Here is a 21129-nt window from a genome sequence, read left to right as displayed (position 1 = left end):
AATCATATGATCTGACAGACCTCCACATCGTCCTCTCACAGCCCTCGTATCAGCAACCATTCCCATCATCGACCTCTCTACGAGCACGTAATCATATCAGGCTTCTTTCAACACGATCCCCGTTCCCTCCATACCATGTATATTTAAGTTCATCTTTGTGTTTGAAATACGAGTTACAAATGCACAACCTCCTCTCCTGACACATATCCTTTAGTCGCTTCCCATTATCATTTTCTCATGGTACTCTATAACAACCCATTATGTCATCCTCAGGACCTGTGCCTACTCTTCCAACAACAACAACAACAATAATAATAATAATAATAATAATAATAATAATAATAATAATAATAACAATAATAATAATAATAATAATAATAATAATAATAACAACAATAATAATAATAATGAATATAATAATAATAATAATAATAATAATAACAACAACAATAAACAGTTTTCACGGGATGACAATAAACGTGACCGCCTTGCCGTACGAGCCGTACTGGATGACGTCAGTTGAGGGAAACACCACCAGGCACTATGGCATTGACTACAACCAGCTGGTGACACTGGCAGAAGCCGTCAACTTCACCTTCCGTGTTCTACATTCGAACAACTGGGATGAGGTGAGGAACAAGGTTAAGGGGTTAACTTAATAGCGTTGGCATTAGAGACGCCACACTACTTGTTTAGTCCTTGCTTTATGTTACGATGCCAACCATATTCTCGTTGGCATAAGTGAATTCAGACATTACTTTACTTGCAGCTTTTTTTCACGATGCTGTCAAACGAAGTCTTGACTCTTCGTAAGGTTATGGTGCCATACTCTCCTTGGCATAGTCTTTCGGCGATTTCTGTAGTAACTGCATTTTGTTACGATGCTTTGTGCGAAAATCTCACTTCTCTGTTTCTTCTTCCACAATGAACTTTGGCAGTGATTGTGAGTGGGTGAATCAGTAACACAATACGACAGTACCATGGAATAATTAGTGAACTTCATTCTTCTGGAATGAAACACCATAATGGGAATTTCTGCCGCTGCTATGCAAACAAATCGACTGTGAAAGTAACCCATCTTAGTTCTTCTTCCTTAACAGTGTATTTTTCATGTTACACCTTAATAACATCAATATAATAGGGCATTTTTAGTTTGTATTTGGTATCTTCCCAAAATTCTTTTAATCTTTGGGGATACTTTTCTGACTGCAGATTTTAATGGTTGGTGCAACATCCTGAGACGCTTAACCGCGATGCCCACTTCCGTAACTTTGGCCTTACTGTCAGTGTTGGATTACTCACTCTATATCCTGGAATACATAACACTGTAGCCTCCAGGTTACCAGGTCCCTTCCTTCCCTTCATGTTACTTATCATCCCACAAAGGAAGTATGGACACCTGAGTCGAATGACGCCAGCTGCCCACACCAGGATTCCAACCCTGGTGAATAAGGGCCAAGAGCTTCATCATAACAACGCTAACCTCTGCTGCCGAGGCGATGCCCACTGTATCTAGCCCATGTATTTTGGAGTAATTCAATTTTTTTTATTTTTATAGGCCAAGAATGTAATAGTTTGGAAATTGAATAAGTTGTCCAACTGAAGAGTTATAATATCGCAGAAGTGAAGAGTGAAAAGGGAGGTACGGACAGAATGTCGAAAACAGTCGTTCCGTTCTGAATAAGCGGAAGAGTTAGGAAAAAATATATATATTAACCCAAACAGATGTAACAGAAACTGGCAATATAGCTACAGTCAGACGATGGAGGATTCGAAAAAACTGAAGTTTAGAAACACAGCTTATAAAATAGAAAGCCCTTATTGAAAGCCTACCTCCACCAACGCCATTGTCATTAAAAAAGATCAGGATCCGGATCCACCCGGAAATTTAATCAATTCTTTTTTGGCCCATGGCCCACCCTTCCACAAAATTTCATTGATATTCATTTAAAACTTTTGGGGATATTATGCAGGATACTCCGATTCCGAATCCTGACCCACACCAATATTAAAGCGCTTCTTCCTTGGCCCATGGCCCACCCTTCCACAAAATTTCATTGAAATAGATTGAGGACATTTGGAGATATCGTCTGGACAAATAGACAGACAGACAAACATAGGTGAATAAATAACCTCCTCCAGCGTCGTTGGTGGAGGTAAATAAATATCTAGCCATGAAATGAGTACTGATGATGCAAAACAGAGACTACATTCAGTGGCTTCAGACAACCTAGTTTCGGTGAGGATACGAAGGTGAGAATACAATGACAGCGACGACGATAATGAGAGAGAGAGAGAGAGAGAGAGAGAGAGAGAGAGAGAGAGAGAGAGAGAGAGAGAGAGAGAGAGAGAGAGAGAGATTAATGAACAAGTGTCAGGCAGCTACGGCCATTTGGCACTACAGCAGAAAACATGCAAGACAATCAGGCCTTGTGGGTGTTATAAAGGGAAAGAGATCAAACAGAGGGAAGCATAGGCGTAAGTGTTAAAAAAGACATGAGACGGGTAACATAAAAGAGGCAGGATTCACCAAGGAGATCAGACAGTGAAGGCTGACGACCTAAATCACGAAGGAAAGGGAAAGCACGACGAGGTTCAACAAAGTATTGAGGACAGTTCTTTAGAAGATGCACTAAAGTAAGTCGAATCTGACAAAATGAGAAAAGAGGGGGTGCCTTACTGGACATCCAATAACCATACGTAACACAGATATGTCCTAAACGCAAGCGTGTTAACGCAGTCTCCCACCGTCTGTTAGGATGGGTGGAAAAGGACCATTGACAAACAGTAAGCTTAACAGAATGCAGCTTATTATCAATGATGTTAGACCATTCCATTTCCATCCCATTTGCCAATAATGTTTAAGCAAGCCAGAAATCGACCGAGAAAAGTCTCTCACCGGGAGACAGCTGCAGGATATCATACAGGACACAGCCGACCGGGCCAGGAAATCTGTCAGCTCGTTTCCAGCAATACCAACATGACTTGGAACCCAGCCATGGGTAACTAGTTTCATTTTTGGTGGCAATCCTGTACAACCACTCCTGGATTTCAAGGACCAATGGGTTGGCTGCAGGAGTGGTCGTTAGGGAAGAAAGGGCACTAAAGGAGTCTCTGAAAACAAAAGATGAGGTCTGAGAAAAAAGAAAATATACTGAACGGCAACCAAATGAGCATCCAGTTCTGCAGTGAAGTCACTGGCGGCATCAAAGGGATGTGACTGCCATGAAATGTCGGGAAATAAAACAGGAAAACTAGTGCCAGCAGAGGAATTACAACCATCGGTATAGATGGGAGCAGCCGACGAATGACAAGACATGTGACTAAAGAAGAGGGGTCAAAGAATGTATGGAGAGGTGGAGGACTTAGTCGTAGGGAGGACATATGAACAAGTATTAGGAGGGGGGGATAAGCCACAGAGGGAAAGCACAAGGACGAGTTGCAAGTTCCTGAGGATAAGGAAGAGACAATGAGTGGGACAAACTAACTACACTATTAGAAAAAGAATACTGCCTATAAGTAAAGGTTAAGTACGGACTATTAATGATAGAAGGGATGTAGGAAGGAAACCAGACGAGGAATGCTGATGAAGGCTATAATTTTTTTTTTTATAAATAACAGAACACAGGAAGGAAAAACAAATGAGTAAATAAAAACAATCCGTACACCAGATTACTGGCGTCCTCCGTTCATAAAATGTCTGTAACAGTTAGACTTGAACAGCTGTGGGTTCAAATTTGGAGGGAAACAACTCTGGGGAAGCGAATTCCAGAGAAATGCAGTTCGGGGAATGAAAGAATTCTGATAGGCAGAAGTTCTGCAATATGAATGAGTGACATTCCAGTCATGAGCGCTACCAGATGCCCGTGTAGCACGAGGGAAGACATGGAGAGGTGGCACCATGGACGCAACTTCGTCTGAGCATTTGCCAAAAAAATATCTGTAAAATAATGCAAGGAAGGCAACATTCCTTCTTATTTGCACGGGAGGTAGTTTATATGTAATGACAGGGTTGTTAATGATTCTAACAGCTTTGTTCTAAATTTTGTCTAGTTGTCTTAATACAACCTCTCCACAACCATTTCACATGGGTGAGCAATATTCAAGCTGAGAACGCACATGACTCTTATAAATTATAGCTAACTGCTCATCGGCGAAGAAGTTACGGACTCTGTACAATAATCCAAGTTTCTTTGAGGCGGTTTTAGCAAGTGATCTGACATGAGAAGTCCAGCTGAGGGCACTGTTAAATGAGACACCAAGAATTTCAATACTTTTGGAGATGGGAATATTAGCAGCATTGAAGGTAATGTACGAATCTGGCAATATCTGTCTATTAGTAAACTGTATATATTTAGTTTTACTAGCATTAAAAGAGCCAAGGTTGTTTTGTCCCCATTCACTGATCGTAGATAGATCTTGATTTATGGAGATGGCTGTACTGAGTTGAGAGGTAGAGATATTAGACTTTGTAAATGGGTGTCCGAGTGTGAATGAACTATGTAGTGTTGAGTCATCTGCATATGAGTGAATGGGATTGTGGGTGACAGATAAGAGATCATTAATATGAACCAGAAATAGGGTTGGTGCCAGAACTGATCCTTGCGGCACGCCGGCATTAATTGAGTGGAAATTGGAATGTACATCATCTACTTTTACTCTTATTTTCCTGTCACTAAGATATACTAATAAAGAAAAGTCAATTTACCACAATGATGCGACAAAGAGGGCAATCCAGATTCAGTATACAGGCTCTGGACAGGAGCAGAACGGAATGTTCCGCAAGCACGATGAAGCCTTCGTGATGAACAGCATCCAACCTGTGAAGAATGGCAGGGGACACAGAGGCATAAACTGTACAATCACAATCAAGAACAGAGAAAACCACAGTAACATGTAAACACAGAAGAAGAGAACGGTCAGAGCCCTAAGTAAGATGACTCAAGGTTTGTAGAAATTGAAACCTCTAAACAGCAGACGTCTTTAGGACAGCAATATGTGAAGGCCAAGTTAAAAGAGTCAAAAGACAGACCCAAGAATGTAGTAGTAGTATGGTAGGTAACATGGGTGTTGTAAAGAGGCAGCTGTGGAATATTACATCATCTAGAAAACATCATTGCACTTGATATAGATGGCTAAAAACGAAGCCCGTGAGAAATTGCCCAAGTGGACAAAGCAGTTATCGCCGACTGCATATGACAACAGAGACGAGAAGCATCAGCATTGGCTAGGTAAACTGCAAATTCATCAAGATATAAGAAGGCATGAACCACCTGGGGGCAGGGGGGTTTCAAGAATACTCCCCCAGTATCCCTGCTTGTTGTACGAGGTGACTAAAAGGATTGGTGGTGGGTTAGTGCCCCACCCCGTAAAAAGAACTAATTAAACAAGTGAATAAAGCGACTCGGACCAGGACGGACCATACGCTGACGACTAAGGAATAGACAAAGGACATTCTGAGGGTGGGAACTTGGAGTGTAAGAGGAGTGAATAATGAAGTGAAAGAGAGAGAGAGAGAGATTGTTCAGGTGCTTGAGAATGCAAAAGTGGATATATGTGGATTGACTGAAACTAAATGGTAAGGTGAAGGGTGAGAGAATGGGAATATGGTTTAGGTATATGTGCGGGACTTAATGAGAATGAGAGGGCAAAAGAGGGAGTATGTCTGATGATAAGCAAGAAGTGAAAGGAGAATATAAGAGAGTATGGAACAGTGGGTGCAAGGATTGTATGGGTGAGGATGAAAGTAGGTATACAAGCGTTGGGGATTGTATGTGTGTATGCTCCGACAGAGGACAGAGTGGCAAGAGTGAAAGATGAGTTTTTGGCGAGAGTAGAAGCATGTATGGACAAATTTGAGAGGAGCGAGAGAGTGCTTTTGATTGGAGACATGAATGGCAAAGTTGGGAATGTACAAGTGGATGGAGTGGTTGGTCAGTGAGGTGTGCCAGCTGAAGTAGATGGGAATGGTAGTTCTTTGGTGGACATCTGTGCTGGTAAGGGGTTGGCAATGGCCAACACCTACTTTCAGCATAAGATGATCCACCGGTATACATGGAGAGTAATGAGGAGGATGGATAGTGAACTTGTTGAACGAAAGGCAATGATAGACTACGTGTGTGTGGATAAGCGAATGAGAAGACAAATGTTGAATGCAAGAATGTGGAGAGAGTGGGGGAATGGAGTCTCGGACCATCACTTAGTGATGGCCAAGGTAAAGCTGCAAAGAAAATAGTGAGGAGACGAAGAGGAAGACAGGAGGAAACAGCTCCTGTGAGAATTTGCAAGATAGTGAGAAAATGACAGAGTATAAGAGCATAGTAGAAGAAAGATTGGGAAGGCATGAGCTACGGCAGATGGAAGGGGTGGAAGACGTATGTACGATATTTACGGAAGAGATAAGCACAGTGTGTGAGGTGGTTTGTGGAGTGAGGAGGAGATGCAAGGGTGTGCAAGGGACAGCATGGTGGAACAATGAGGTGAAACGAGCTGTGGAACAAACGAAGAAGGCATATAGTGAATGGTTAGAGAGTACAGGTAGGGGAGAAGATGAGAGAGAGAAGAGAGAGGTACATGTGTGCAGGAGAAGGGAGGTGAAGAGATGGGTGAAGGAGAGTAAGAAGTAAGTGGATGAAGAGTTTGGGAGGAATCTGAGTGTGAAATGGAGGGAGAGTAAGAAATTGTTTTGGAAGGAGGTAAAGAAAGTAAGGCAGTGTGAAAGGGGAAATAGTAGGGGAGTGAAAGATAGGAATTATAGATTGTTGGTGGAGAAGGGAGAGAAATTGAGGGGATGGAAGGAGCACTTTGAGGATTTGTTCAATGTAGAGAGTGAGAGCAGTGCGAGTATAATTGGTTGGGGAATGCCTAGGAGAATTAGAGATGAGAGGAGGGAGGAACAGATTAGTAGGGCGGAAGTACTGGAAGCAATGAAGAAGATCAAGTTGGGAAAGGCTCCAGGAATTGATGGAGTGTGTGGTGAAATGCTGAGGTATGGGGGTGAGATTGTTGTGAAGTGGATATGGAAGTTGTGTAGATTGGCTTGGGAAGAGGGAAGGGTTCCAGAGGACTGGAAATCAGGTATAATTGTTCCTTTATATAAAGGAAAAGGGGAGAGAGAAGTATGTGGTAACCATAGGGGTATTTGCCTTCTTTGTGTGACTGGTGTCACGGGGTTTTTATAATATCACAGTGTTTTTAAAATAAATGATTAAATGTTATTTAAATTGATAATAATATTCAATAATACTGAAGAGCAGGGACAATGATTGTCTTGCTAAATCGTGCAACGATTCTCTAAGAACGAGAATTCAAAAACTTTCTCAACAGTACACAGCAGAGACTAATTACTCACAATTGCTGAATTACTGTACTGTTAGCCTCTGGAGAAAGTTACTTCACCCCTGACAATAAATAACTAATACTAATAATAATAACATCAGGTTCTTGCTGATGCATTAACTCCTGGCACAACGGATTTTAAATTAATACAACAAGACTGGTCTAAGTACCAGTTATGGAAGCAAACATTTATGCAAGCTAGGAGCTATATGGAAAATAAGCTTAATTTGGATTAAATGAAACAAGATTTTACTTTACATTGAGCTCAAGAAAGGAACTGTTAAATTTATTAATCACAAAAAATAAATTTAACGTTACAATTCAAATCAAATTAAATGAGACGCACTCACTCACTCACACAAAAGCTAAATACTTACGCCTAGGAAAAAACACCTTAACTAAACTCTTAAACCTAGGATTATACAAAAAGGAAATACCGGTCGATGAATGCTCTGTATCACCCGAGGGTGGGAGGACTGGATTAACTGTCTCAGTGGAGCTTGGGTGCTAGCGACCTCTCACACTTCTTGGAGCACAGGACCTTCCTCCGTCACAACAAACACTAGACTGACCAAGTCGTGGGAAAGAAAAGCGGAGCACTCGGCCGCATTTTTAACGGTCAAGTGCAAGCAGGGGCGAACAATAAAGAAAACAATAGTATCGCTCAGTACAGCACTTAGTGACGTGCATTAAATCGGTCACTTTTGAAAACAGTGACGAATGTTTTGAAAAGTGTACCCCGAAATGGAGGGAGAAACGGTTAGCTGAGCGATACGCAGTGAGTTTTCCACTAATAGTTCGTGGCTTCTCACAAAAGGGAAATGTCGCGGATTGATTCGTGACAACTGGTAAATTATATGGTAGAATACTCATTGATAGGGTTAGGCATATGACAGAGGAGCTAGTTGGAGAAAAACAAGGGGGATTTAGGAAGGGAAAAGGCTGTGTAGATCAGATACTTGTTCTAAGATGTTTAGTAGAGAAGTATCTAGAGAAGGGAAAGAAAGTGTATGCTGCCTTCATGGACTTGGAGAAAGCTTATGACAGAATAGATAGGCAAGGTATGTGGAAGGTATTAAGAATATATGGAGTGGAGGGGAAATTGTTGAGTGCTGTGAAGAGTATGTACGAAGGAGCAAGGGCTATGGTGCTTGTGGATGGTGAGCTGAGTGAGTTCTTTGATCTCATTGTGGGACTGAAACAGGGTTGTGTGATGTCTCCATGGCTGTTTAATATATACATGGATGGGGTTGTAAAGGAGGTGCAAAGTCGGGCGGTGGATGTGGGGGTGGCTCTAATGAATGAGGGTGAGATTTGGAAGATTCCTTTGTTGCTGTTTGCTGATGATACAGTATTGTTGAGTGAAGATGAATGGGAGTTGCAAGGTTTGGTGAATGAATCTGGGACAGTGTGTAGGAGGAGGAAGTTGAGAGTTAATGTAAACAAAAGTAAAGTTATGGTGTTTGAGAGGAATGAAGTCACAAAATGTACAGTGAGGTTGGATGGTGAGGATATGGAGAATGTGAGTGCATGCAAGTACTTGGGTAGTGTGATAAGTAAGGATGGAACTTTGGGGGATGAAGTGCGTGAAAGGGCACAGCAGGGAAGGAAGGTTGTTGGTTCACTGAAAGCAGTGATGAGAAATAGGGAGGTGAGTATGGAAGTTAAGAAGTCACTGCATGATAGTATTGTGATCCCTACCCTGACGTATGGAAGCGAGGCATGGACCTTGCAAGAGGGGAACAAGGCAAGAGTGAGAGCAGTGGAAATGAGTTACTTGAGAGAAGCATGTGGAGTGACAAGGAGGGACAGGTTGATGAATGAAGAAGTGAAGGAACGTTGTGGGGTGGATATGGATGTGGCTGAGAAGATAAGGAGAAATACACTGAGGTGGTTTGGACATGTGGAGAGAATGGAGAATGAAAGATTGACTAAGACGGTGTATGTAGGTGAGGTGGAGGGAGGGAGAGGGAGGGGTAGACCGAGGATGAGGTGGAGGGATGGAGTTGAGAGGTATATGAGGGAGGGGGGGGATGAGTTGGGGGGAGGGTAGTCAAATGGTCAGTGACAGAGCGACTTGGAGGCGTTTTGTCTGCAGCCACCCTTTGCGGGATCAGGGCGTCGGGCTATAGATAGACAGACAGATGAATCCCTGAAGGGAGAGAAGAGAGAATACCATTGATCACTGTGAGTAAAAGAGTCGTACTCAGAACACAACCCTGTCGAACGCCCTCCACTTGTGGAATGGAGGCCGATAAACTACTGCAAACACACACCTGAAAAGTTTGATCTTTCAAAAACTTACCCAGACACCCAAATTACTGTCAATCCCAAAACTATCTAGAGCATGATGAATGTTGTACTTCCACGTAGTGTCACAGGCTTTCTCAAGACCAAAAAACACTGCAAGAACTGACTGTTTGTGGCAAAAAGCCTGATTAAATATAAGACTCCAACATCATCAAGGGATCCAGAGTGGTGAGCCCCTTGTGAAAACCATATTGGAAAGCAGAAGGAAGACTCTTAGATTCTTAATACCACACCAAACGAGCATTAACCATCCACTCCAGGATGGTCTATAATCGTGGGGAGAATGACCAGGCCAATCAGGCTTTAAAAAGGGAAGCAAATATGCCTTCCCCCAGACAGTAGGGAACACACCATTTGTCTAGATCCGGTTATAAAGTGACAAGGGAAAGAACAACGCTGTTTGAGGAAGATGCATTATCATCTGGTAATGAACACCATCCAGGCCATCACAAGTGTTACCACAAGACGCTTCCAGACTGAAGCTCGGACATAGAAAAGGAAGCAATATATGATTCAACAGATGACAAAGCAAGAATCACAGCAGTACATTCGGCCTCTTGCTTATATTGGTAGAATTCCCGAGAGAGATGGGATCGTTTGCTAATCTCACTAAAACGGCCTTCAAGAATATCAGCTACCCTAGCAGGATCTGTAACAGATGGACAATGGATACAGAGTACTGGGGCCGCCAAAGGAGAGTATTTGCCCGAAATTCTGTGAATACGATTCAATAGAACATGAAATGGCATAGAAGATGTAGCAAAGGACACATAAGATGACCAACTAGACCTTATGGCAGCCCTAACTGTCCTGTGAAAAATGGCACCGACCCCTTTAAATGCAAGGAATGCAGATTGATGGCCCAGAGTATTAATCCTCCAATGGTAGATCTTCCATTGAGCCCGTTTGACCAGAAGGGCTCTAGCACAATCACTAGACCACCGAGGGACTAATCTGGATGCAATGGCGCGAGTAGTCTAGGGGATGGACTCCACTGAGTCGGCTAACACTAAATCCGTAAAATATGAAACCATATTACCAGTGCTAGAAAAGGTAAAGGGATCCAATAGGAGATTTTAAAAAGAGGCGAACACATTGCACTTGGCAAGCTCAAAACACCAACAAGGGAGATGGAGAACAGGTGAATAGGATGCAGCAGTAAGTAACATGAGAAAATGATCACTTACCAAACAATCATCTAGCACAGACCAATTAAAATATAGAGATAGATATGGTGAACAAAGAAAGAGATCTATACAAGAATATGTATGAGTGTGAGGATCATGATGTGTAAAGCAACCAGAATTGAGAATAAGGAAATCTTGACTAGAGAGAAAAAAATCAAGCAAATGGCCTCTAGTAGAAATAATAGTCACCCCATAAATGGTGCCTGCAATAAAAATCACCCAATAACAAGATGGGCTGCTGTAAAAGAGACAAAAGACGGGGAAGCTCGAGGATATCAATAGGGACAGAAGGTGGCAAGCAGAGGGAGACTGCACTAATCCAAAGATAAGGGAAAACCCTCACCACAGAACATTTAAGTGACGAAGAAACTGAAGTAGGTTCATAAGGAATTGCAGTGTGGACGAGGATAGGTGATTAAAAAATCGAATTAGGCGGACTAACAAGAATATAACCTGGAACTGGAACAGGTGGAGTGGAGAGGGGGGTCTCCTGAAGGCACACAACCAAACGACAATTCTGGGTCAAAAGGCATCGAAGGTCAGAGCAATTCGAATGAAAACTTCGAAGGGTCCTTTGAGGGAAAGCCATAATACCATGCGATATACACTGAACGGTGAGCAACAACTACAACGACTCGTGACAAACGGAGATGGGAGAAGGTAAAACTGGGGGAGGAATATTGCTTGGAGCGATAAAAGGGGAGGAAGTTATTGGCAGATCAGGGGGAGGGGGATCAGGATTAGTGGGAGAAAATCCGGGAATGGATGCACCTCTGTGGATGCTAGCACGTTTCGTAAAGGTCTCCCCGAGAAACCAGACCCAGGGGAGGGGACACCTATCTGGAGGAAGGTTCCGTAACAAAGGGCACCCCCACACTAGACTTAGCAGGTCGAAAGACACATGTCGGAGATGAACACTGCCGTTTCATACTACTAGGAGAGGGAGATGTTGAAGGGTGGGGGTAAACAGACAGCCTTCGAGTGACAAAGAGCGAGGAGGAGGAGGAGGAGGAGGAATGAGGGACGTTAATTGCACTGGGACGACAGCCAAGAGGAGTTTTGCTGGTGCAAAAAGCAAGAAAAGGAGGAACACGACAAAGAAGGCGGGTACACTGTCTACGGGATACAGTCAAGGACTGACTGGGTGCGGCAGACTGAACATGGACCTTGTAGACAGCCTTTGGTAGTCAGCCATCGAGAGTATGACGGGGGAAGGCAGAGAGAGAGAGAGAGAGAGAGAGAGAGGAGATTTTTAAGTAATGCGGACAGGTATTGAATAAGTGTGATATCGGTTGAGTGTGGGATTCTAAGCTCCTTCTTCCCTAGCAGTGCAGAGGTCATTAGTCATTATTTCAAACATTCGTGCAGCATGTAGTTGGATACATCATCTTTGTCATCTTTGCAGTGTTAATTCAGTAAATTATCTCATTTATCTGTGCTGTGCTTTGCTCAATAAATTATCTCCAACAGCTGTGCATTGTGTTGAGAATTTTAGTATCTCCAAATTCAGCAGTGTTAACTTCAAAGCTTGTTACTGTAGTTTGACTCTGAGTTAATTTTTTCTATTATCTGTGGCAGGTGACGGACCAGGTGATGGCACGTACGTCATTCATGGCCAGCATCGTGTATGTGGTGCTGCCCAGCCGTCTCGAGAGGTCCGTCACTTTATGTATGCTCTTAACTGTTTTACGTCGAAGACAGCCTTATTATCTTGTTATAACCACCTTGAGACAATGTTTGTGTGCTCTATAATGGCCACTCTCAGTGAAGAGATTAATATACGTTACCCTTTTGCGTTAACAGTTTCATGCTCACTCAAATGATGAAATAATTATAACCCCTATTATATCCTAATTACGTCAACATTATGATAGTGACTAACACTGAAAATTCAACGTTAGTAAATACAACAGATTCCATTTATCAACTCTCCCTTCCTCCGTCAACTCATAACAGAAAACTTTAATTGGTGTATATTATCAAATGAAATGGACTAGAAATACGTCTCCAACAAGCACTTGGACTACAGTTAATATTTAGGCTATCATTGTGTCACACGTGATTCTAATGCTTTCATCAGAAGAGTTGAGGCAGGTTGTCCAGCAGATTAAATGCTAAACATCTATAATGTAATACAGGTGGGACTACACACACACGTTCGACTATTCTCCCTTCTGCTTCGCGTTGGCCAAGCCTGTATTAAAACCCAGTTGGTTGAGCTGCTACTACCCTCTCAGCCACGAGGTGTGGGCGGCTGTCTTAGTTTCTACCGTAGTCGTCTGCTTCACCCTCGTCAAGGTAAGATGCATATTCTTAGGACACCCTGATTTCCAGCAAACAGAGTGGCACAGCACATTCCTCCAAAGAGGGACTTCATAGGGGCATATGAAGAAACTTTTAGTTTCTTACGATTTAGTTGAATAAGGTCGATCGCAGTTAGTAATAAAATACTGGTTGTCTCGAACATGAGAGGCTAAATAGTATCATTATTAATTCATGGACCCTATGAATCATTCTTAGCCCGATAAAAAATTTTCTGGTGTTAAAAAAAATACGAGTTTTCCCGACCATGACATGTGGGAATAGGTCGGACAATTAAAACTTGATTCAGGTTGCAACAAGGATCAATTTTTCAAACAGGAATTTCAACTTCTCTTTGAGCGTTAGCCAAGTCGAACAACTTCATGTTTAAAAGCAACAGCCAGAGCAGGTGAAGCAGGTTGTTTTATACACATATGTTGCGCTGCATATAAGGACGACAAATGAATGGATCCTTAAGAAAACTATAGTGGAGCCTGATGCAATGGATAATTCCAAATATACACATTAGAGTATTTTGCAGTGAGGAGAGAATGGAAAGTAATAAAGGGAGAGAGACAATGGCCTCTCAAACGGCTCTCAAATGGCACGCAGTAGTTACGATTTCTGTGATGCTGATGGCGAAAGTATTTAATGGTGTGTTATGGAGGCCTTATACGGGAGCAGAGAACTCAGTTTTTGCGACTTTTAATTGTGTATCGTTGGTGCAAGGGAAAAAAATAAATAACTAGAGTTAATACGAACCAGATTCTAAAACTACTGCCACTTGATTTTCAGCTTCGAAAGAACACAGCGTTATACGTATGAAAAACTTTATGCATTTGGAGACTGTGATACTGAGAAAAAAGTATTCCCCTGCGTACATGTTGAGCTGACACATTTATTAACAATTAACACTTCCAATGATTCTATCTGTGTTGGATCGCCTGGATGTAGCAGGACTTCATTGGGTTCAAGGGGAAATGTCTACTATGCAAAATAAGTTGATGAGGAAAAAGTGCTTCTGAAGTATGCTATGTCCACAAAATAAAGTTATATAACATGATCTATATCTGCTGGTAAGGAAAATATGCTACTAAAGTTTTCCATGTTAACTAGAATGTAGAATTATGATCTGTATATGATTCTACACACAGATCACCGGGTCAGAGTCCTGGTGGAGGCGTCACGGTCGGCTGAGTCCAGGGGCAGTGGTGTTGGAGACGGTAGGCAGCTTACTTGGGCAGGGACTATATGGTCGTATCTCCACAAGCAAATCCAACCGCATCCTGGTGGGCATCTGGCTGTTTTTCGGTGTGGTTCTTGGTACAGGATATCGCGGAAGCCTCATTGCCTCACTTACGCTCCCTAGCCTGCCCCTTAGACCAGAAACCGTTGAGCAGCTCGTCACCTCAATAGAGAGGTGAGTTTTGAGATTGTGCTTGATGTAAGTAATGAAAAATGTGGAAGCAGGATCAGTAGAGGAGTGACGACAGTGGTTGGCAGTGAAAAAAATAAGTAATGAGAGAAGTGGAAGCGGGCTCATCAGAGGAGTGAAAACCTTGGTTGTCCATGGAAAAGACAATTTTTTTTTTTTTTTGTTAATTCAGGTAAAAAATGGAGGTGGGATCAGTTGAGGAGTAATGACAATGGCTGGTGGTAGTGGAAAAGAATATATTTATTTTTATTTTTTTCACGTACCTAATGATAGCAGTCGAAGTAGGAACAACAGAGGAATGAAAATAGCTGGTAGTGGAAAAGAGTTCTTTATATATAAGCAAGGAAAGACGTGCAAGCGGGATCAGTTGAAGAGTGAAAACGAAGGTTAGTAGAGGAAAAAAAATATGTTTTTGATATAAGTAATGGAAGAAGGGTAAGTGGTCTTATTGGATGAGTGAAGATAATAGTTGGTGGTGGAAATGAATTATGTTTTATATACAAGTAATGAGAGAAGTGGTAGTAGGTTAAGTAGATTAGTGATGATAATGGTTGGCAGTGAAAAAGTATTATGATTTTCTTTTAACCCCTTCACCGCGGGCTTGTTTACCAATGACTTGCGTGTGCCGCGGGGTTATTTGGGCTCCGACAGACTCTCAAAAAATATTTGCCAAAAATCAGTTATTAGTCCTAGAATAATAAAATTACATATGCTTATGGCACATACCTTCAGCTTTCTCCTGGAATGATTGTTGAGCCTTCGTCGGTTACCGTAGGACTTGTGGAGACCTCTGAAGTAGGGTAACGAAGTCTCCACTTTACACTTCCCGACAACCCGTAATATGATTATCACAGCCAGATACAAACACTATAAACACTATTCTACAATTTTCAAGTAGTTTGGGATCCATACTCAAAAAAAAAAACACTGTGAAAGCAATGGAAATTACGAGCGCGTCTGATCGTCGCACTGGCACTAGTTCGCTTTTGTTACTCTGTCATTTATTATTCATAAAACCCCTCACACTTTATATTTCTATTACTATATAACACTTATATATATCTACAGTCTTTATCCATAAGTTTCCTTCAGTAGTATTAGTTTATTGTCACTGTAGGGATTCAATTTCTTTCAGTAAAATACGTAGCATTCACTTTCTCGTCCTGTATACTGGCATTGAGAGTGAATGTCACTTTCATCTTCACTCTCATAACTCATAGCATTCAGACATGCTAGAGTGAAACTTTCACTTTCATTACTCCTAGGGTATATACTCGTATTCTTATAATACTACTCATTTACATTTCTATTTACGTTCTCTATTTTATTTACGTTATTTACATTTCTATTTTATTTACACTGTGTTGTGCACTGTCACTTGAAATAACTTATAAAACTATTTTCCATTGTTCACGTATATTTACATTCATTACTTTCACTTGCTGTTTACACATTATTTACACATTATTTACAATTCCACTTGCACTGTTTTACTCAATAGAAAGATCGTAGTCACTCTTTTATCAATTGTCAGCCCTTTACCTCTTTCCACACGAGGTTTAGTAGGGGTTAAGGTCACAGAGCCATTTGCATGGGGGTGAAAAAAGGCCTTGAAGTCAGCAAGAAGAAACATACGTCCCCTCACTTCGGAAGATGAGAGTAAACTGATAACGCAGGGCCAGCCTGGAGGCCTGTTTAGGGGTTATTCAGAGTTACCAATATTGGTTCTTGAAACAGCTAAGTCTAGCACTGATATGATTGGCAGGAAATCTAGACAATACAGTATAAATTTGGTAGTTCCAGGTGAATGTAAATATCACTTAGGCTTCTCGCTTCCCTCCTTACATGTATATTTATTACAAAAATAGATTAGAGGCCTACTTAGGAGATATATAATCAGAGCTACCAATGTTGAATCTTGAAACAGCTTTGTGTAGCACTGATATGATTGGCAGGAAATCTAGACAATACATTATAAATTAGGTAGTTCCAGGTGAATGTAAATATCACTTAGGCTTCTCCCTTCCCTCCTTACATGTATATTTATTACGAAAATAGATTATACGGCATATTTCAAGGGGAAAAAAACAGCGAAAATTAGCGAACAAGTGCACGTGAGGTGTTGTCAGGTGATAATTAGCCAATTCCAGGTGTATGGCACTCTCACTTACCTTATTTCTTTCTTGTATATATTATTTGGTATAAGAATACGACATAGGGCTTATTTCAATGGATGAAATCAGTGAAAAATTCCAGGGAAGATTTACTTAGCGTAGCATGGCCGGGCAGGCGAGAGGATAGGGTAATGGAGGGGGGGTAGGGAGGGGAGTCAAGAACGGGGAGAAATGGCTAAATTGTCAACAATGGATGGGAGTACAGATGAGATTAGGAGTGCTGACTAGTGTTGGACATTGGCAGTACTGATAGATGATACAAGCCCCCACTTGGAAGCCCGGGTGAATTCAAAATAACACAGAATTACAAAAGCGACGCCCCGCGGTATGATCCCTTGCTCCCAAGCGTCACGAAAGTGATGCCCGCGGTTAAGGGGTTAAAGAATGAAGGAAATGGAGGCAGGATGAGTGGTGGAGAAAAGACAAATGGTTGGTATTGGAAGGAAATAGAGAAATGAGTACAGGAAATACTGAGGGAATATTGCAGCCAATGTGGTCAGCTAGAGATCTGTGTTGATATCTTGGAAAATAATGAGATCTATGGTAGGAAAAGTGACAATGGAGAGAAATGTGTAGCAGTATTCAAGACCTAGTTGGTCAAGTTCAAGGTTATATCCTTAATCCTTACATGCAGAAAAAACAATTGTTAATATTTTTCTCATCTCCGTAAAATTTGGTTCAGCTCGTGACAGACATTCGGAACAATACAGTCAGATATAACCTTACACCATGTGATTATGAGAGGTCATTCCTCAGTTCAATCAAATCGTCTGGTTGTAGCATGTGTAAACAGATATGTAAGCAAATAAGTGATGTAAAGAATTAATCAAAAGAACAGCCTCCTCGACCTGCTGTGGGTAGACTGGGTAGCAAATGTGTATGGATGCCTCAATTTCTGACTCATTATTAGATCACCCGTGATCATTACATGAGATTAGCTTTCACGTAGCAGAACAAAGTTTATTCAGCAGCCAGACTTAGATGTTAAAACCACTGTAATCTCCTTCCCGGTTAAGTCTATGCCTAAAGTTGAACGCATAAAAATACTGCCAGATATTCGGATTGCCTTCGATTTCGCAGTATGTGTTCAGAAAATACGTACACTTGTCCATCACTTAATTTTATATATAAAAAAAAACTGCTGGATACATCAATTTTTTAAATTTCAGGGCCACGATCGAATCTTACGGGATATCATATAAAGGATTCTTCACTATATCTGACAACAGCGTTTTCCGGGCCTTGGGAAGCCTGATGTATGTGGGGGTCCATATTACAGAAGGACTTAGGGACGCCCTGACCATGAAGTAAGTCTGAGAATTATATGTGCGTAATGCAACCCCTTGGATTCAGGACGCATTTTCCGTCAGTGCCAAAGCTGACTTTTGGTCGAGCTGTTTGTGTTATTTTTGTGACATTCAGTATCAGTATTCCTAGTAAATTCCGTTACTTATAATATATATGGTTAATGTGAATATTTCGTACTTGGGATATGCTTTATTCTAATCTCGGAAGACTTTCTACTATATCACTAATATTGCCATAAATTTGTTGCAGGAGGGCACACGTAGGGGGACGGCAGTACCTGGAGTTGACTGTAGCCCAGTACTTTACCCGCATTGACGGCACATCACCGATATACATAGGCAGAGAGATTATCATTGAGTCTGCATCAGCCTGGCCTATACCTCACGACGCTCCCTATAAGCCTGTCTTTGACCGAAACGTGATGGCCATTACTGAAGTAAGTGTTTATACCTATCAGGCCGAATCCTCTGGCGAACAATATCCTCAGTGGACTAAATGCATCCAGACGCTATCCTCACATTTGCAATATTCTGCTGTTCTCAATATCTGTCCTTGTTAGAGTGCCGCCACACTTGCCCCAAACCTGTGATCGACAAGAAGAAACGAGAATCAGGAGTCCGTCAACCGTTCAGGCTCCGATAATCCTATGGCTCCATCGTGGTGCTTCGTTTAATTTTATCGATGACATGTTTCGGGCAACTGTGGCCGTACCATTACAGTAATCTTTGTTAACACGTCACGTCCCGAGGTTTTCTGCACCTCTGACATCCCCCAATCCCAAAGTATTTTCAATTTTTTTTTTTTTTTTGGCTAAAACCTCCGCTTTTGGTGAGAAACATCGAAAATTCATAGAGAAATAGCTCACCTGAGGTTTAAAATACTCGACCCAGGTAGGAGTTCCTCCTTACCTGACTGGGTTTTCTAACATGCTGGCACCAAAGAAAACGAGTTCTATGGGAGGGTAACTATTTCACACAACTCATAAACGGTATTTATTTATTTACTTGGTACGAATTTATATGTAGTATGAGAGTATATTGGTTTTCAAGCAGTAATATAGGCATTATAAGCATTGTTCCACTCACTAACTAATCACCACACCTGACCTTTTTTTGCCACATTACCTGATCATTATTTCTGACTGTTTCTTCTTCTGATGCTATGTAAACTTTGTCCTCCACATTGTCATCGATTGGGGAATCACTCTGGCCCTGAATAACTTTACTGGCCAGGTCACTGGTAACAGGTGAATTGCTGAGACAATGGCGTGAGGGGGGGAGGGGGGAGGTTATGCAGTGTAAGGCATTGTCCCTGCTTGGCATCTTGTAGAGGAATAGAGGAAGGTGTCCCGTGTATACGTACGAAAAATCAATTGCGAAAATTGAAAATTGTGCAAATTAGGGACCTTGCAATTGCACGACGTACCAGTACGTCGCCGGGACTGGCAAATGCAAAATGTTGCAACATACCCATACATCGACGTGACGGGGCGGGTTAAATGCTTGATTATACTTTAAAATGATCATGAGAAAACAATGAATCATTTCAGAAGCCTGCTTTAAATGCAGATAAAACTGTGACAACCTGCACCACTTAGCTTCACCAGTCTGTAAGCATTATTGGTGATATGAGCTTAGCAATTATAATAGCCAAATGAAAAATCCCATGATTAATTCACTGGTGTATTATTAAGATATCATGCCATTAAGTTACATTTTTTTTTGTCTACAGGCTGGTTTGTACGAGCAGTGGAGGAAGGAAATGTTGGATGCAGCGTCCCGTGAGAGTCGTGTGAGACAGAGGGAAGAACTGAAGAAACAGAAGTCAGGGGATCAAATAGGAGCAGTAGCAGACAGCAGGAGCAGTAACACCGTTAAAAGCCTGACCATAACTCACATCCAGGGTCCTCTGTTGATTCTCCTAGTAGGCCTCACTCTAGGCGGTGTGGCCTTCCTGATAGAGGGGTTCTTGTTACGGAAGAGACATCCCCTCAATGTGATTGCTTAAACTACATTGCTGGCCTAGGAAGAGTTCTAAAGAGTGAAATTATTAGACAGTAATGGTGTACTCAAATCACACCAATAATCCTTGAATCAGGTGATGTATTATATACTGTATATTTTTTTATTTATTTTTGCTACCTTCACACGATTTAGTCATCTTGGTCGTGGGCGTTTCAAATTGGAAGATTTAAATATAACGTTGACTTACTCCGTCCTCACTGATAGTCTTTCTAACAAGAAAATAAATGTCTATAGCAAGAACAAAATAAATATAAGCCATTTGAGTGAAGATGGTTACACCTTTACTGCGAGGAAGGTTGCGTCCAAATTAATGCGTGCTGATGTGGGCGGGTATATTGCAACACTGCAACCAACACAAGTGACTTTAGTGGATGCAGGCAGGTATGGACGAGAACCTATAAGGGTTACAGTCATGCCGAACTGCAGCCCACAACAGCCTGTGCCAACAAATATTCGGCGGGGACACGGCCTCAGGCTTTGATTTATTATTAGTATATATATATATATATATATATATATATACATATAGTGTGGTAGGTGGGGGCACTCACCATCCACTCACTCAATGTAGTGCTACTCTCGGGTGTCTGCCCTGTCCTCTCCTCCATCCTTCTTTCCTTCCATCTTGTTTTGTCTTTCTTTCCTCGTCTTTCTGCCTTTTGGTGACTTTACACTCCGTCTTCTGTCTTTAATTCCTTCATTCTTTCCTCTTTCTTCTGCCTGTGGGTGACTCTACATTGAGTAACAAACCAAATGGTTTCCTGTACACCAGGAAACCATTTACTACTACTATTTTGGCGCCTGGTGGTTTCATGGGTAATTACGGCGCTCCAATCGGATTGAGCCGGTAAAGTTTTATATCCAAGGGGTGGTTGGGGTTGATTGCCCACGTATTGCCACTCAGGGATGAATGAGGCTGGTCACTCTCATCTTAAATGTCAGGACCAACTGCCTAGCCCCGGGCTCCTACGCTCCTCATGGGGCAAAGTAGGATTGGATGATGGATGGATATATATATATATATATATATATATATATATATATATATATAT

General features: G+C 41.7%; 1 protein-coding gene across 1 annotated transcript; it reads left to right on the top strand.

Moving 5' to 3' along the window:
- Nucleotides 1–509: 509 nt before the first annotated feature.
- On the top strand, nucleotides 510–20060 carry LOC145397143 (ionotropic receptor 93a-like). The gene is made up of 7 exons (XM_080270340.1): nucleotides 510–629; nucleotides 12414–12490; nucleotides 12974–13133; nucleotides 14291–14556; nucleotides 17915–18052; nucleotides 18303–18489; nucleotides 19785–20060. Exons 1-7 carry the CDS (start codon nucleotides 510–512, stop codon nucleotides 20058–20060), a joined length of 1224 nt encoding a protein of 407 aa, XP_080126466.1.
- Nucleotides 20061–21129: the final 1069 nt, after the last annotated feature.

Source organism: Coenobita brevimanus, chromosome 40, assembly GCF_032717465.1.
Source record: "Coenobita brevimanus isolate Jiangsu-jjx chromosome 40, ASM3271746v2, whole genome shotgun sequence".
Lineage (NCBI taxonomy): Eukaryota > Metazoa > Arthropoda > Malacostraca > Decapoda > Coenobitidae > Coenobita > Coenobita brevimanus.
The sequence above is the reverse complement of the archived record's forward strand: the minus strand, read 5'-3'. Positions and strand labels throughout refer to the sequence as shown.

What these genes read in the sequence shown, in the direction of transcription:
- LOC145397143 (XM_080270340.1), top strand. Translation starts at nt 510, where the DNA reads ATGACGTCAGTTGAGGGAAACACCACCAGGCACTATGGCATTGACTAC. An exon ending in TCTGCTTCACCCTCGTCAAG is followed by an intron (nt 13,134 to 14,290) that starts GTAAGATGCATA and finishes TTCTACACACAG; the next exon opens with ATCACCGGGTCAGAGTCCTG. An exon ending in ACGTGATGGCCATTACTGAA is followed by an intron (nt 18,490 to 19,784) that starts GTAAGTGTTTAT and finishes TTTTGTCTACAG; the next exon opens with GCTGGTTTGTACGAGCAGTG.